General features: G+C 54.3%; 1 protein-coding gene across 14 annotated transcripts in view; it reads right to left on the minus strand.

Moving 5' to 3' along the window:
• The window catches only part of COL27A1 (collagen type XXVII alpha 1 chain), a 131,645-nt gene that overhangs the window by 22,038 nt on the left and 93,831 nt on the right, over positions 1-15,776 (minus strand). For 13 of the 14 annotated variants that reach the window (XR_005653718.1, XR_005653723.1, XR_005653720.1 and 10 more), the window contains exons 30-40: positions 15,300-15,344; positions 15,172-15,216; positions 14,837-14,890; positions 13,693-13,746; positions 12,787-12,840; positions 11,212-11,265; positions 9,704-9,757; positions 5,809-5,916; positions 1,932-1,985; positions 1,723-1,830; positions 576-629 (exon numbers count right to left, since the gene is read on the minus strand). Coding sequence is in view for 7 of the 14 variants with exons in the window: in XM_039866818.1 (XP_039722752.1) it covers positions 576-629; positions 1,723-1,830; positions 1,932-1,985; positions 5,809-5,916; positions 9,704-9,757; positions 11,212-11,265; positions 12,787-12,840; positions 13,693-13,746; positions 14,837-14,890; positions 15,172-15,216; positions 15,300-15,344 (684 nt within the window). In the remaining 7 variants the exon portion in view is untranslated. The remainder of the gene's footprint in view (positions 1-575; positions 630-1,722; positions 1,831-1,931; positions 1,986-5,808; positions 5,917-9,703; positions 9,758-11,211; positions 11,266-12,786; positions 12,841-13,692; positions 13,747-14,836; positions 14,891-15,171; positions 15,217-15,299; positions 15,345-15,776) is intronic. The other variant, XM_039866815.1, reaches the window with a different exon arrangement.

Consider the following 15,776-nt stretch of genomic DNA (forward strand, 5'->3'; position numbering starts at 1 on the left):
CCCCCGTTCCAGTCTCTCCCGCTCTCCTCCACCCTCCTCGCTGTATCTCTTTCAGACACGATCCCACCGCTAACTTAACACGCGGCCAGGCCTTGCACACATGTTCGTTAGCCTCCCCGAGTCTCAGTTTCTCCTTCTGAGCAAGCCCTGTGCCTCTCTGAGGGCTGGTCTCCCAGACGTGTGATGTGGGTCTGGCTCCGCCCCCTCTCAAGCGTCCCAGCTTAAACACAAAAACAGGCTACGTCTCTCCCCTTCCACAGAGCGAGGTCGTATAGCTCAGAGATGGGGTACGCGGGGCACCCACCATCGGAGGAAGGACTCACCGAAGGCACAGAGAGGGATATCTCTCTCTGTCCATTCCACCCCACCACCACCGCCCGCCTGGCCACCAGTGGCCCTCGACCCCCACCCTGGTCTGTGGGCCCAGCTGTTCCCTGGGGCGGGTGAGACCACAAATCCTCAATGGCCGGCGGGCGGGTCCCCAGCTGGTGGGTGGTAGGGGCAGAGGACCCAGGCCTGCAGGACAGAGTTCCGGGCAAGGGGGTGGGGGGTAGGGGGAGGTGACATTTCCTTACATCGTAACCAGCCAGTCCCGGTTCTCCTTGGGCCCCCAGCCGTCCTGGAGAGCCCTGTGAGGGGAGACCCGTGTTGGTATGCAGCCTCACAGCGCAGACTCAGGCACAGTCTCGCCACCCAGCTCCAGCCCAGTTCAGCCCAGCAGCCTGGCACGTCCACTCCGACCAGAACCCAGGCTGGAGGGCGAGGTGGAGAGCAGGTGGCTCCCTCCCTGCCCTCTGGAGCTCCCCTCCTCCCCGCAGCCCTTTCTTCTCCCAGCTCCAGTGCTTCATGAGAGCAGATGGCTCTATTTTCCCTGATTTTGTGGGGCAGTTGTTCAATTGAACGGTTATAGAAAATGAAAATTATATGAACTTACACTTAAACCAATTATATCAAAAACAAAGATGCCAAATATTTAAAACACTCTTCCTGATTATTTTACATTTTACTAGTTATTACCTATGCTCAGGAGGTTATCACATCTATTGAATCTGTGTGGCGGAAATACTAGATCATGTAGTACTCCTACGCTGCTTCTCCCATCCTCCCCTTCAGTGATGTCATGCTGGTAGCCTGAATCGGCCCTGGTGGCAGTCTTCCCACCACAGCAACGAGCAAGTGCCACAGACCAGCTCAGCTTTCTATCGGCACATACTGGCAGCTCAGAGAGCCCGCGTCACCCTCATCTGTCCCCTCTCTTGCTTCCTCTTGGGGCCGCCTTCCCCCTACAGCTGTCACACCCCTTGGGGGCAGGCCAGCAATGGCCTGGGACACCCTTAGAGTGACACAGGGAGCTACATACAGCAGCTTCACCCTCATCCTCATGAATCTATTTCCAGAGGGAAAGCTCCTGTTCAATTAAAAACATGCCCAAGGGTCTGGTCCCCTTTCCCCACCCCAACAGCAGGGCTTGTTAATTGGGGTCTTCAAGAGACCCCGACTCCTTCAAATTGCAAGAAACACTTTGTGTCTTGTGCACTTTTCCAGAAGAGGGGCGGCAGCTTCTGTGGGTTCCCAAAGGGATCTGTGATTCAAAAGAAGTGGCTAGGACAACGGACACACAGGTGTTCAGCCAACAGCTGGGGTGGGTGGTACCTCCCTTTTTGCCTTCGGCCCCCTCTGCTCCACGCCTGACCCCACCCACCCCACCCAGAGAGTTCTCACCGTTGGTCCCAGGCTGCCCCGGGACCCTTTAGGGCCTGGGGTGCCAGGGGGTCCGGGGTCTCCAGGGGCGCCCATTTCACCCAGCTGTCCTTGGTAGCCCTTGGCACCCTGCAGCAAGAGGAGAGACAGGCTGTCACCAGGCCCCTGGGGGGGAGGCGGGGACGAGGGAGAGGGAGACAGGAGGGTCGGGGCAGGAGGAGGGGTCCTACCTTGGCCCCGGTCCGGCCCTTCTCGCCTTGCTTCCCTGGTTTTCCTTCAGGACCCTGGAGGGAGAAGGAAGGAAGGAGAGAAAGATGAGAAGTGAGGGACAGTTGAGCAGGTCCACGCAGCGTGAGAGTGATAGCTCTAGAGGCGAACTGCCTGGGTTCAAAACTGATTCTGCAGTCAATATCCGAGTGCCCTTGAGTGTGACCTAACTTCTTATGATTGGCGTCTTTGTCTGCAAAGTGAAGACACTGGCTGCATTTGCCTCACAGAGCTGAGGGTTCAGTCTGGTGATACAGTAGCATACTTACAAGGTGCTTGGCCCATAGTAAGTGTTGGATAAATGGCTGTTTTCCTGGTTACTGTGAGGCACCCAGGCTGTCCCAATGGGGACAGCTCTCTACACTGAGCTCTCTCCATGTGCCATGCACTATTCCACCCTCCTAGCGACCCTGAGCCTGAGGCCTGATTCAGACCCCCTCCCACAGAAGTGACAGTTGAAATACCCAAAGTTGAAGCAGCTTGCGCAGTGCTCCTGCTGGTCCATGGCGGGGCCCTGATTCCATTGCGGATCTGTCTGAGGCCCTGCCCAGGGCTCAGGGCACCCACTGGTGACATGAGGCAGGCAGAAAAGGTATTCTGGATCCTCCCTCATCTCTGAAATGCTGGGTGTCACTTCTGACAAGCTCTGAAGTTGTATCCCACTGATGGCCGTCCCCCCCTTTCTCAGGGGCTGGGGCTGGAGGGGATCCTCATAGTGAGCATTGTTCTGGAATGTCAGTCACTCTACTCTACTCTCCTACTGGGGCATCTAGGACACTCCCTCTAAGAGGCAGCTCTGTTCCCTCTCTGACTCCAAGGCATCTCCAAACGCTGCTCTCCCTGCCCTGCTCCAAGGGGAGCCAATCTAGCTTTGTCTCCACAGTCGCCAGGGAAACTCAGTTCAGTGGGGTGACTGAGTGTGTGTAAGTGTGCATGTGTGAGTGTGAGAGATGAGGGAGCAAGAGAGGGATCCTGGGCCACACTGGGTTGGCAGCGTTTCTGGCTTGAAAAGGACATCTTAACTGCCCCTAAGGGAGAGTCCCTTCAAGGCCCAAACCTAAAGGGTGCCTATGTTCTTGGAAGGCACTGAAGAGCTGGTTTGATTCAATCCCTTTGGCTGTATTAACAGAGGCACATGCTGTAGGATGAGGGAGGTGATGGTCCCATCTTGGAATAGGCATTACACTTGAAGAGGAGGCACTGACTAATTGTGAGGAAGGATGGGCACGAAGGGCATCCTAGAGGAACAAGGAAACGCCTGGACTAACCCAGATGGACTCGATTCCTATCTGCAGTATCAGCAGCTGCCCTGAGTTTGGCCAGCAGATGGAACTTACAGGGAGGCCGGATTTGATTCAGAACAAGGGAGAAAGCCTGCTCAAAAGACACAACGTGGCAAAAGTGTATTGGAGAAGATGACTCTCTCAAAGGAAAGTGCCAGTCAGACCACCCTGGGGCCCTCTGGAAGGAAGGAGCAGTGGCCCTGGAAGAACCAAGCACAGACTGCTCTGTACCCTAGTGATTTGAGTCCTCATGTGACCCTGGACAAGTCCCTTCCTTTCTCTGCCTCAGTCTCCCCAGCTCTAACATGAAGGTCTTGAACTAGCCTTGTGCTGTTCAGTATGGTGGCCCCGAGCCACATGTGGCTACTGAGCACTTGAAATATGGCCATTCTGAAGAAGTGAATTCTTAATCTGATTACATTTTAATTCACTTAAAATTAAATTTAAAAAATGAAAATTCAGTTATTGGAAAACTTTTAACAGTTACTGGAAAATTCAGTTATTGGAACAACTTGGGATACAAATCTACATTTCCAACTATATATTTTATTAGATCTAAATACAGATCACGTTTTTCCAATAGAAAGCATCTGAACTGAGATGTGCTATAAGTGAAAACTACACACCATATTTCAAAGACTTAGTACAAAAACTGCAAAATACTTTTTTAATAATTTTTATATTGATTACATGTTGAAATGTTAGTATTTTGGATATACTGGGCTAAATAAAATATGTTACTAAAATTAATCTGACCTGTTTTTATTTACCTATTTAAAATGTGACTATTAAAAATTTTAAATTGTACACGAAGCTCATATTCTGTGTCTATCAGACAGCAATGAACTTGACAATCTCAAGGTCTCTGGCTCCTCTAGTCATGCTAACAATCGTCACAGTCTCAACCATGGCCAGGCGCTGTGTCTACCCTCTTCCTCATATCTCATTCAATTCTCCGCATAGGGCTGAGAGGAAGAGATTATTTATCCCATTTTAGAGCTAAAGAAACAGGCTCAGTGAGATGAAGGTGCTGTCTGCAGGTGACCCAGCCAGGTTAGAAATGAGACATGGATCCTCAGTTTCTGGGTACCCTGTGGCCCAGGCTGGTCCCAGTTGGGGAGTTGTGAAATCAGGATATAGGAGCTGGTGGAATTTGCTGGTGGACTGAGGTGATTGCAATGGCTGATCCCTCTTGAGAAGGAGAAATGAGTCAGTGCCAAAGTATTCGGCACAAAGCCAGGGAGACGGAGTCTCCCCCGGGGCAGGGTGGGCAGCCGGCCACTGTTCTGATGGGCCCTCCACAGCTGGGAGCAACCCCACCACCCCCGCCCCCGGTGTGGGAAAACCCGAGTAAGGGCGGGTGCGTCCAGTGGGGTGAGGCTCTGGGGCCAGAAGGAAGACTTTCGCTTGGCCCCGATCCATATAGATGTATTTCTGGAAAGGCCCTGATGGCTCATAAAATTCTATTTTTAAATTCTCCACTGTTTCCAGGCTTCGGAGTGAGAGACACTTGTCCTGCAGCCCTGATGCCAAAGAGACTCAAATACAGGGTCCTCACCACCTCTGTCACCCGGCACTCAGTCTGGCCTCAGTGAACCTTTTTCTAGTTCCAATAGATGAGAATCGGGAGTGACAGCAAAACACGGACATGAGGCTGCTACCACCACCACCACTCAAGCCACGTGCATCTTCACAGCCATCATCATCACCTCTCTGCCACTGCCCTTGTCATTAGCACTGACACCACCAGCCATCACCAACCATCTCCACCGTTAACACCACCAGCATCATCACGACCACCACCACGACCGCCATGACCAACACCACCATGACCACCACCACAACCGCCACCATCAGCTTCCAGTCACTTCCTCCTCCAAATTCATAAAGGCGATCTGTTGTATTTCAGGTGCATTTTATAAAGTGCTTTCCTAGCCAAAGTTTCACTGACTCTTCATAGATGAGAAAACCAAGGCTCAGAGAGAGGTAGTGATTTGTTCGAGGTCGCACCGAGAGTGGGTGATTAAGCCAGACCTCACTCTTTGGACTCTGGGTCCAGGACTACTTCTGCCACATGTTGTTGCCCATCACACAGTCATGATTCTCAAAAGCTCACTAGGAAAGGGCTTCTGGAACACTGGAACTCAAAGCTATTTCAATACACATTCCTTCCAAATCCTTCATCGTACCTAGGGCAAGACCCAAAGAGGGCAAGGACAAGTGAAATGTCATACAACAAGTTACTGATGGGAGAATGAGCTAGCGTTCCTCCTGCTGAATTCTCCCTGCTAAATTCAGGGTAGCCAAATGCGGGGGTTGGGCAGGACTAGGTCAACAGGGGCCAAGTTCATGCAGGGCACAGAAGCCAGGCTAAGGGCAGTGATCTTACTCTGAGGGTACTCAGAAGCCATGGGAGGCTTGGGCAAGGGAGGATGGACACAGTAGAAGATCCTTAGATGGCTGCCACCAAAAGGCCTCCCATCCAACTGTCTGAATAGGCACAATGTTATTCGCTCCCAGGAGCCCCAAGTACTGGCACGTAGCCATGCACACTCACCCGGACGCCAGTGATGCCGGGGGGGCCAGGGGGCCCGTCCTCGCCCATCAGTCCCTCCTGGCCCTTCTCGCCATGCTCACCATCAGGCCCTGGGTCACCCCTGTCCCCCTGGGCATGAAGAGAAGAGAGAGAGAAAGAGTAAATTAGTCACCAACCGCAGCAGAGGGCCCAAACCTCAGGGCTCCGTTCAGATGTCCGCAGCCAACCAGCTCCTGGATTTCCTGATGGTTCTGTGAGTTGCTGAAAAGATCAGGCTGGCATGGCTCCGCCGGCACAGGGGACATCCCCGACATGACAGTTTCTAGTGTCCAAGCCTGGGCTCAGGAGGGGATGGCTCAGGGAAGAGAAGAAAGACCCTGACCACGCCTACCCCACGGAGTTCACAAGGAGCCAGGTTCAGGAGACTAGGGCCATTTCTCTCCGATGAGGACACGCGGGGAGGACTAGAATGGTAATAGGCCGAAATACATTTTTATATAAAAAAAAAAATTCACCCATTTCTGCCTCATAAGTTTTCCCACTTCTCTGAATTATACTGTCAACCTTTGCTCACACGAAAATACTTCACAGCATTAATAGTAAGAGATAATCGTTTCGGTTGCTATGCACTAAGCTCAGAGCAGTGAAACAACTATTCCAAGGTAAGGAACCCAGTTAGCAGCAAACTAAGCTTAAAAAAGCATAATCTAATCAGACTGCGAGTTTCCATCATTTTTTTGTTAATGCCTTACTCTGTTGTGAACACGTCACTCTCACTGGCTGCAGAACCATCCCTCTGCCGAGTGGATGGTGGCTAGCATTTATATACCACTTGCCATTTCCAGGCCATGCCCCAGGAGGTAGTACAGGTGCCAGGAGACCAGCATAGGCAGTGGCCACAGGGGGACAGGGCGGTGTCTGTCAGAAGGCCGCCTCATCAGGGCTGGTAGGCCTGGCGGGACCTGCAGCTAGTCTAAAAGTGGCTCAGCTATGACCTCAGAGAGGTCCTCGGGACAGAGTATAAAGTCATGGGTACCAGGAAGGGGTGCGTGGGGAGCAGGCTTGAAGAAGCAGGATGTCTTTGCTAGTTTTGTTTCCTGGCACCACACTTTACGAGGGACACTGATAAACTGGTGTGCATCCTGGAGAAAGAGCAGGCTCAAAGGGCAGGAAGCCGGAGCATGGGAACGGGACTGCGGAGAGTGCACACTGCAGGCCAGCCCTGATGGGGTCTGGGCTCTGGGCGCAGGGGGCTGGTGCAGAGGAGTGGCAGGGCGGTTTCCGGCTCAGCCGGGGAGAACTTCCCAATGGAGAGGTCCAGGGATGACACAGAGGAAAGAGGGAGGCTCCAAGCTGAGGCACGGGCCGCTGCAGAGCAGATCTGGGCACCAAGAAGGAGCCGAGCAGGTTGGTTTCTGTGGTCCCTTCCCACTGAGATTCTCAGGTTCTAAGCTGGGCCTGGCATGGAGACAGGGGGCTGGCCCTGATGATCCTCTCACAAATCCCCTTGGCTCCAGGATTCCCCTGCTGGCCTGTCATCCCTGGCCACCTGCTCTCCTAGCTCTCAGAGGCAGGCAGCCAGTTCCAGGTGGTGGCTGGGCTGGTTTTCAGCAAAGGGCTGTAGGCTGGGTCCTGCAGACCCCCACTTCCTGGGCTCCCACATAGCTGGAGTGGGTGTCCTTGTGGATTCCATGCAAAATGGACTCTGGGGGGTCCTGGAGAATCCCCAAATCTTAGGATATCTGCCAATGTTCAGAAGAGTCTTATAGGCTGCCTAGCTCAACTCTTTCAATTAATAGATGGGGAAACTGAGGCCCAAAGAGAGTCAGAGACTTCCCAACACCACACGTAAGTCAGTGGCAAGGCATGGGTGAGAGCCCGAAGTTCTGATTCTTTCTAATTCCAAGATTCTGTGCTCAGGGGACAATACCTCTCCCTCAGGCCTGGTTACACCGCCTAAGTTCAAATCTCGCTGACACCTCTCAGTAACTGTGTGACCCTGGACAAGTTTCCTCATTTATAAAATAAGCACCACAGTGTTACTGCGAAGACTGAGATACTCCATGTAAACAGCTTAGCACAACATCTGGCACACGCACTGAGTAAAGGTTAGCTGTGACTAAGAGTCACAGCCATAGTCACCTCCATCAGCTAATTGTCGGCAAACTCTGAGGAGATAATCAGCATAAAAACACTCTACAAATTATAAAGTACCACGTGCCATGTTTTCACCATACAGGTGATTCTCAACGAACATCATAAACAAAACAGGTTCTCTCCTGGGCTCCACACGAGGACCAGGGAAAATGCTGCACACTGTGCCACTGCTTTGGCCCAGGGACCGGGGGAAAACTGGCTTTGGAGGAATTTAAAGAGGAAGCAGCCAGGGCCAAGGAACCACGACAGGTGGGCTCGAAGACCCCCCTCCCATCCCACCTGAGACATGATTCCAAGGAGAAGAAAGGTGGCTGCCCAGAAGGGGAGCGGGCCTCCACGCCGTGCCTCAGTTTCTTCATTTGAGTTAATTCATGTAAAGCTCTTAAGGCAGATGGTGCAAGAACAGGGTGAGTACACAAGCATTTTAGCCAGAATGTTCTTCCTCATCACCAAACAGTGAGCAGACACTTGGCAAAAGGTGTGGAGGGGCTGTCAGATGCTCAGGTTACACTCTCGGATGCAGCAGGGTTGGAAGGTAGAAAGGCAGACAGATGGCGACAGGGGGCGCTCTTGCCTTTGTAAGAAAAATGCAGGCAGCTGCAGAGCCCTCCAGAGGCCTGTCACCAGGCTTCCTCTGAGAGGGGGAAGCCCCTGACCCGGAGCAACTGTGGGACAGGGCAGTGGAGGTAGCGGTCTGGGGATGGGGAAACTCAGGCCCAGAACAGGGGTGCTTATCTGAGGTCACATGGAGAGTAAACAGATGACAGGGAGAATCCTGGGACATGGTATTTGAGACCCTGGGCTGGGGAGCTGACATACAGTGTGACAGGTCAGCTCTGGGGAAAGCCCGCTTTTGTGTCAGAGATGGAGGCCAGGGAAAGGCCTGAGCTGGAGCGGGTGCTGGTAAGTCAGAGCAGTGCCCGCCTCCTCTGTGCTTTAGGGGAGCTCCAGCTCCTCAAGTTTCCAGCATCCATAGCTGACAGATGAATCTCTGGGACATGGCAGGTCTGGGTTAGGCCCATGGGCTTTGAGGCCAGAGAGCCCGGGGTTCGAGTTTTGGATCCTCCGCTCATAGCAACAGATGCTGGATGAATATACCTCTGCCTCCCTCTGAGCCTCAGTCTCTTCACCTTCAGAACAGGCATGTGGTGTGGAGACTGAGCCAAGGCTTGGGTCTTTGGTGAGCTAATTACTAGCTGTGTGTCCTTGGGCAAGTTTCTTAACCTCTCTGAGTCTGATTTCCTTATCTAAAGACAGAACTTACACGGTAGCGTTGATTAAGGCGATTCATATAAAAGACTTAGCACAGTACCGGGTACATGTGTGACTAGTCCTCCATAAGTAGTGGCTTCCAGATCATGAGTGGTGATTATTATTTTCCTGATCTTTTAGGGTGTTTAGGAGATAATCAATAATAAAGGCGCTGGCTCTGGGCCTGACACAGAGTGGATGTGCAGGTACCACTCTTGGCCAAGAGAAGCTGTAGTTTCCAGGAGAAGAGAAGCAGGGAGCAGAGGGAGGGGATGGTTCCCAAACCCCCTGAGCAGGGTGAGGGACAGTAGGCAGGGTGGGGAGTGGGCAGTGGACGGGCTCATCCTCACCCACCCTGCTCTCAGTGGAAGCCAGCCGGAGGTCTGCTGTCAGAGCTTCTTGGGAACATGCACTTCCAGGTCTTAGATGGGAGGGAAGTGGGGGCACAGGTGGAGGCAGATCCAGAACACCCCCTCCTCCCCAGACCCTGCGCCACAAGGACACTTACCTTCAGCCCGTCGGGCCCTGCAGGGCCACTGTCACCCTCAAGGCCTGGCTCTCCCTGGAAAGGGTGGTGGGGAAAGACAAGGAGACATGACTGGGGAGTGAGCCCCACATGGTTTTACTTCCTCCCCCTCCCTGGGGTAGGACACCAACCCCTGGTCTCTAGGCAATGTGGTCCCGGAGCGCCTGGCGCATACACAGTGGATGGCTGAATCAGTGAATGAATGGGAGTCACCCACTCAGCTCCCAGAAAGGGGAGGCAGGCGCCCCCAAACAGCCTGCTGTCCACAGGGTGGGCTGCAGTGGGGGCAGCACAAGGCCTCGAGTTAGAAAGTCTGGTCATGGAGCCATCCTAGACGCCTATGTCCAGGCTGGCTGGCTGGACTGGAAGGCAGTGCGGCCTAGTGTCTGAGAAAGGCTTTGACGTCAGGCAGACCTCAAGGTCCCCACCAGGTTTCCCATCCACTGGTAGTTTGACCACAAGCAAGCTACTCAGCCCTCCTGCATTTGTTTTCTCATGTTGCCCATCTTGTGCCTATGGCAGACACCACTAGTTGATCCACTACAACGTGGCTCCACGAGGACAAGGCCTTCTGTTACTCACTGCTGTGTCCCCAGTGCAGGGTACACAGTAGGCTCATCATTCGCTTTCCTACTGAGCCTAGATGGAGCCTCTGGGCCCTTCTCAACGTGGCATTCCAAGAAGACCATGCTTATCAATCTCCATTGACACACGAGATTTGCCATGTTAAGGCTTCAGGCTCTACACTCATCCTCTCTTGCCCTGTGGCCTTCCCCTCCCCTCCTAACTCAGTTCGTGGAGTCTCTGTTACCTTTGGACAGGGGGTAACATGAGATATTGGGAAAAAGGAAAGAAGAGAAATGAGACTTGGCTTGGGGGTTCGATGCCCCAGGAAATGAGACCCACACTAACTTCCCCTCGCTCTTGGGCCCCACCTCCCCATCTGTAAGATGCTAGAGGATGCCTGCTCTGTATCTCTCACAGCATCCAGGGGTCCACATTCAGGCAGTGACCTTATCACAGGGCAAGAGCATAGAGAGGTGGACACAGAGGCATGCCAGGGCTTCTTAGAGAAAGACAAGCATTGTAGATTTCTTGTGGAAAAAGGGAAGATAACCTTCCATGGAACAGTTTTCAAGGATGATGGGTGTTTTTCAAAAAAAGCACTGGGAGGCCAAATAAGTTTGGAGATCCTGGATTAATCCTAAACGAACCAATTTGTTGGTTGCAGGCCTTCTCAGAGACTTGAAAAATGCTACTGCTAGTGTGTCAGAGGGAACACCGAGCATGCAGTGAGTCCCACACATTTCGACCAAAGAATGCTTTTCTTCGAAGAGTACCTCCTCTACACTGTGGAAATGCTGAACCGCCAAGAGACTATTTCTGCAGGCGAGGAAACTGAGACTCGGGGAGGTGGAGTTAAGCCCTTCTCTCCACCCGAATACCCCTGGGGGTTGCTTTCCAGGGAGAATGAATTTGTTGTGACTTACCCGCTGCCCAATGAGGCCCTGCTCCCCAAGGGTGCCCAGAGGCCCAAGGTCACCCTAGGAGAAACCAAACACAAATCCATGGGAAGGTGGGTAGGGCTGGCCCTAGCCCTCACCATCAGCTCTGATTTGGGGTGGGGGGAGCAGTGGGGGAGCTGGCCAGCTCCTTCTTCCCCAAAACCGAAGAGAATTATAAAACACCAGCCAGAGCCCCTCTCCTAGGTCAGCCCTGGCCATGCTGGCATCCCCGCCACCACCATCATCATAGTTTGCGTTTACATAGCGCTGTTCTAAACGCAGGTGACCCTTGAACAACACAGGATCGGGGAGGGGAGGTGGTTAGGGGCGCAGTCAAAATCTGCACATAACTACAATCAATAGCCAGCATGTGTGGATTCCCAGCCATGGAGTTGAACTTTGAACAACGCCCAGTGGAACTGTGCCAGTCAACTGAAAAAAACCCACGTGTAAATGAACACGCACAGTTCCAACCCATGTTGCTCAAGGGTCACTGTACCTTTTTATTGCACACATTTAATTCTCACAAAAGCCCTACCAAGATGGGTATTTTCTTTCATAAAGAAACTGAGGGGCTGCGTGGTTAAATAACTAGCTCAAGTTCGTGGCTAATAAGTGACAAGTTCAGGATGCAAGCCCAGGTAGTCTGGCTCCAGAGAGTATCAGGTGCAGAGATGGCAACTCTGGCTGGCCACCTCCTTTACGCGTCCTAAAAACCTTGGCGAGAAACCCAACAATGAAGAGGCCCTAAATGAGCCAGAATCACTGCCACACACACCTTCCTTCCCCACCAAGAGACCCAAAATGTCTTCCTCCTGCTGGGATTTGAAAATTATACTCCCTCCATGATGGCATCTGGGGCATGAGGAGGAGACGGAGCTCTGAACTCCCAGCTCCGCCCCGACCCACAGTCCCACTTCTATCCGTTTTACAGGTGGGGCATTGTTCGAGCACAGGATCCTGGAACTAAGCCAAGACTGTTAGTCTCAGGCCTGGTCCAATTCCCTCTGAAAAGCTGAGACTCAGGTACAGGTGAGGGGTGATCTGCCGTAAGTCCCATAGCCTCTCGAGGGCTCCCCCAGGCCTTGCCTCAACAATGCCCTCAGGCCACCAGCATCACTCATCAGCTCCGGGGCCCTGCATCGAGAGCAGCATCCTCTTCCAACAGTAGGGAGGGGGGTGCTCTCCCCAGAGCCCATGTATCAACGGGCGCCTGTTTCCTGGCAGGTAATGAGGGGCACGGGTGCTGAAATGCAGATGGTATCATGGGAGGCTGAGGGTATTGCCGACCTAGTGTGGGGGCAGGGGCAGGGGCAGGTGCCAGAGAAAACATTGCTGGGTTGGGGGCAGGGGTGGGGGCTCTGGGCCGGCTGGGCCCACTGCTGTGGCCATGGCCTGGACCCACTCCCCACCAGGTGCACAGAGAACCCATTATCTTGGGCACAAAAAAAGCTTGTTTCTTGTCCGGGCGCAGAGGGGTGGGAGGGTGGGGGCGGACGTGGCCGCCAGCTGGGAGCTGCTTTCAGCAAGTCATTTTGCTCTTCCTTCATCCCACCTTACCTTCATCCCGGCTTCCCCAGGAAGGCCCGGTTCTCCCACTGCACCCGGCGGCCCCTGTAAGAAAACGCTATTGGTCCCTGGACCAGAGGCTGGCCCCTGAATGTAAGGGCAGGCTCAGAGAGGACAAGGGATGTATCCAAGGTCACACTGCATGAGAGACACAGAGCTGTCTTGGAGCTTGGAGCTGAGATGAGGGGAAGGTGGGTAATTGGGCCCAGGCTGCTGAGCCTTGGGTCTCCGTAGAGGCTGCTGGAGCTTTCTCCCTCCTCCCCATGAGTGTGGTTTACCACATTAGGAGCCCCTTGGCAAGCATGAAGAGGAAAATTTCGTGATTCACATAAGGCCAGGGGAGGAAGCCAGTGGATGCTGTGTTCAGGGCTGAGTGATTCCAGCCCTTTTCTTTGCGGCCGGGCCAGGAGGACAATGGCAGGAAGGGGTCCTGAGTTATCACCATCGCCATGGCTGCAGCCCTTGCATAAACCCTGGGACTCGGTTTTCTCCTCTGGATAACGCAGGGGTATCTGAGGGCCCTTCCAAGCTCCTCAATACGTGACCGTAAGAGGTCAGGTTCTGCAGTCACACCTGGGCTGGGTTGAAGGCCCAGCAGGGTAGGAGCAGGGGCATTGCTGCTTTCCCTGGTGCCAAAAACGAGACACTGTCAACTCTCCTTAAGGTCCTGGCATCCCTGCATTCCACCTACTGTCACTGGGACAGGGAGCCCAGCTCCTCGCCCTATGTTATTAGGGTACATCTATCCTCTCTGCCAGGTGCCTACCCTTCTGTCTGCAGCACAAGACACGACCACCTGCCCAGGGCATGACAGGGACCCCCTAAAGAAGCCAGCTAAGAGGGGCTGATACCTTCCCAGCAGCATCATGGGACAAACAAGCGTCCCTCAGCACTTACGTTGGGTCCCATTTCTCCTGGAGGGCCAATTGGTCCCTGGGGTCCCTGGGGGCCCTGGAAGACAGACAGACACACAGACAGTTGGGAGAAGACAGCCTGGACCTTCTCGGTCTGAGATCTGAGACTTGATAATGCATCCAGAGGGGTAGGTGAGGGCAATCACCTACAAATCCTGGGACTCTGCAGCCCGCACCCCCAACCCGGCCATGCCGAGGGTCCTGGTGTCTCCAGCACATCCTCTCCAATCCATCTGCACGCGTTCCTATTCACCTACCGAACACCAAGCAGGGTCCTCCCCTGTTCAGAAACCTTCCAGCTCGGCAGCCTTGCTCAGTCTGTTCCCTCTGCCAAGATGCCCCTCCACTGTGGATCCACCCCTGGAAACCCTGCCCCCACCCCACATCAAGCCACTCTTCTAAAGGGCATCTGCTGGGCCTGAAGATGTGGAGCTGCACGGCCCAGCAGGCAGGAGCCTCCGGCACTCCCCCTGGTCCCGCTGGGGACTCCTCCTCCGGAGTCCCTAGAGACTGGCCTCTCCTCTCCATCTCCAGCAGCGCCACTCCACAGCCTCCTCACGGGTCTCCCGGATACTTGGGCTGTCCCCCAGATTCAAGTTTCTAAAGGGTCCCTCTGTTTTGAACCCCTCAGTGGCTCCTGTTGCCCTTGGGATAAAGCTCTCCCCAAAGCAGGGCCTCCTCCCGCCCTCCCCAACTCCATGTCCGGCTCTCTCTCCTCCAGCCATGCTGGGCTCTGCCATTCCCAGTCGGCTTATTAATTTACTCTCATCTTCCCTCCCTCCCTTCCTCCAACACTTCTCCCTCCACTTTTCACTGCACCAAGCACGCTGAACACTTTCTCATTTACTCTTCATGACAGGATATCAAGGTGGGGCCATTATTCCCATTTTACCGGCCAGAAAACTGAGGCTGGAGGGCAAGAATACTTAGACTCAAGCCGGAGCTCCAGAGCTCCCCTGCCAGGGCTCGCTGCACCCTCCACGGCCTGTCCCATCAGCCCCAGCATAGTCGCTCTCCAGCCTCTCTCCTTGTGTGACGCCCCGGCCCACACCCCGAGGTGGGCGGCCTATCTGAGACCAGCCTGCCAGGACAAAGAGGCAAAGAGGGAGGAGGGAAAAGGCACTTACCGGTTCTCCTGGGAGGCCCTTGGTGCCTGGCGGGCCGGAAGGACCCGGGATGCCCTGCAGAGACAAAGGTGACCTTAGTCCCTCCATGGTCTCCTCCCCACCGCCTGTCCTGTCCCCTTGGCCTCAGTCAAGCCATCATAGCATATGAGGGTCCTACCCCCATCCTCTGACGGGAAGACTGAGTCCCAGGGGAAGAGACGTGCTGGAGGATCTTCGGCAAAGGGAGTGGGCAACTGGAACCTTTGGGGTTTCCACAGCAGGATGGGAATTTGGCTAAAAGGGCTCTTATCTCCCCCACATGGCCCCACAGAAGTTTAAGAACCAGGGCTACTTACGGGAAAGCCTCGTGTGCCCGAGTGCCCTCGCTCGCCAGCCACACCCTGGAAGCACATTTGGGTTCATTAGAGGCACATGCCACAAGGCAGGGAGCGGGCGGGGGGCTGGCAGCCGTGGCCTGACGTACCTGCTGCCCAGGCTGGCCGGGTCTGCCCTGTGGTCCTGGAGGGCCCTGCAGGAAGCAAAGCACTCTGAGGTGGGCCGGGTGCTTGGGAGGCCCCTTCAAGGAAAGGGGGCCCCTGTCCCATGGGAGAGACGAGGAACCGCGGGATCACAGCATCCACCCCTCCTCCAGTGTGCAGGTGGGAAAACTAAGGCCCAGCAGAGGGAGTGGCTCGCCATCGTCACCGGGCGCTCTGGGTGGAAAACCAAGGACCCCGTGCCCCTGATGGAAACAGGAGCAGCCTCGGCCCTCAGGGTCCCTGGAGGAGTTTGGGAGTCCCAGTGACGGGCCAGAGGCCTCTTCCCCACTCTCAGGCTTCCATGCTCTTTCTCATTCACATGCTTTCTCTTACTTTCACTCTGTCTCAAATCTCTTTCTCCCTTCCCCAGCCCCATGCTCGGGGCTTGCAGGTAGAGGGGAGGCCAGAAGGGGTGGCCCCAT

Source organism: Pteropus medius, unplaced genomic scaffold (genome assembly GCF_902729225.1).
Source record: "Pteropus medius unplaced genomic scaffold, Ma_sr-lr_union100, whole genome shotgun sequence".
In the NCBI taxonomy this organism is placed as follows: domain Eukaryota; kingdom Metazoa; phylum Chordata; class Mammalia; order Chiroptera; family Pteropodidae; genus Pteropus; species Pteropus medius.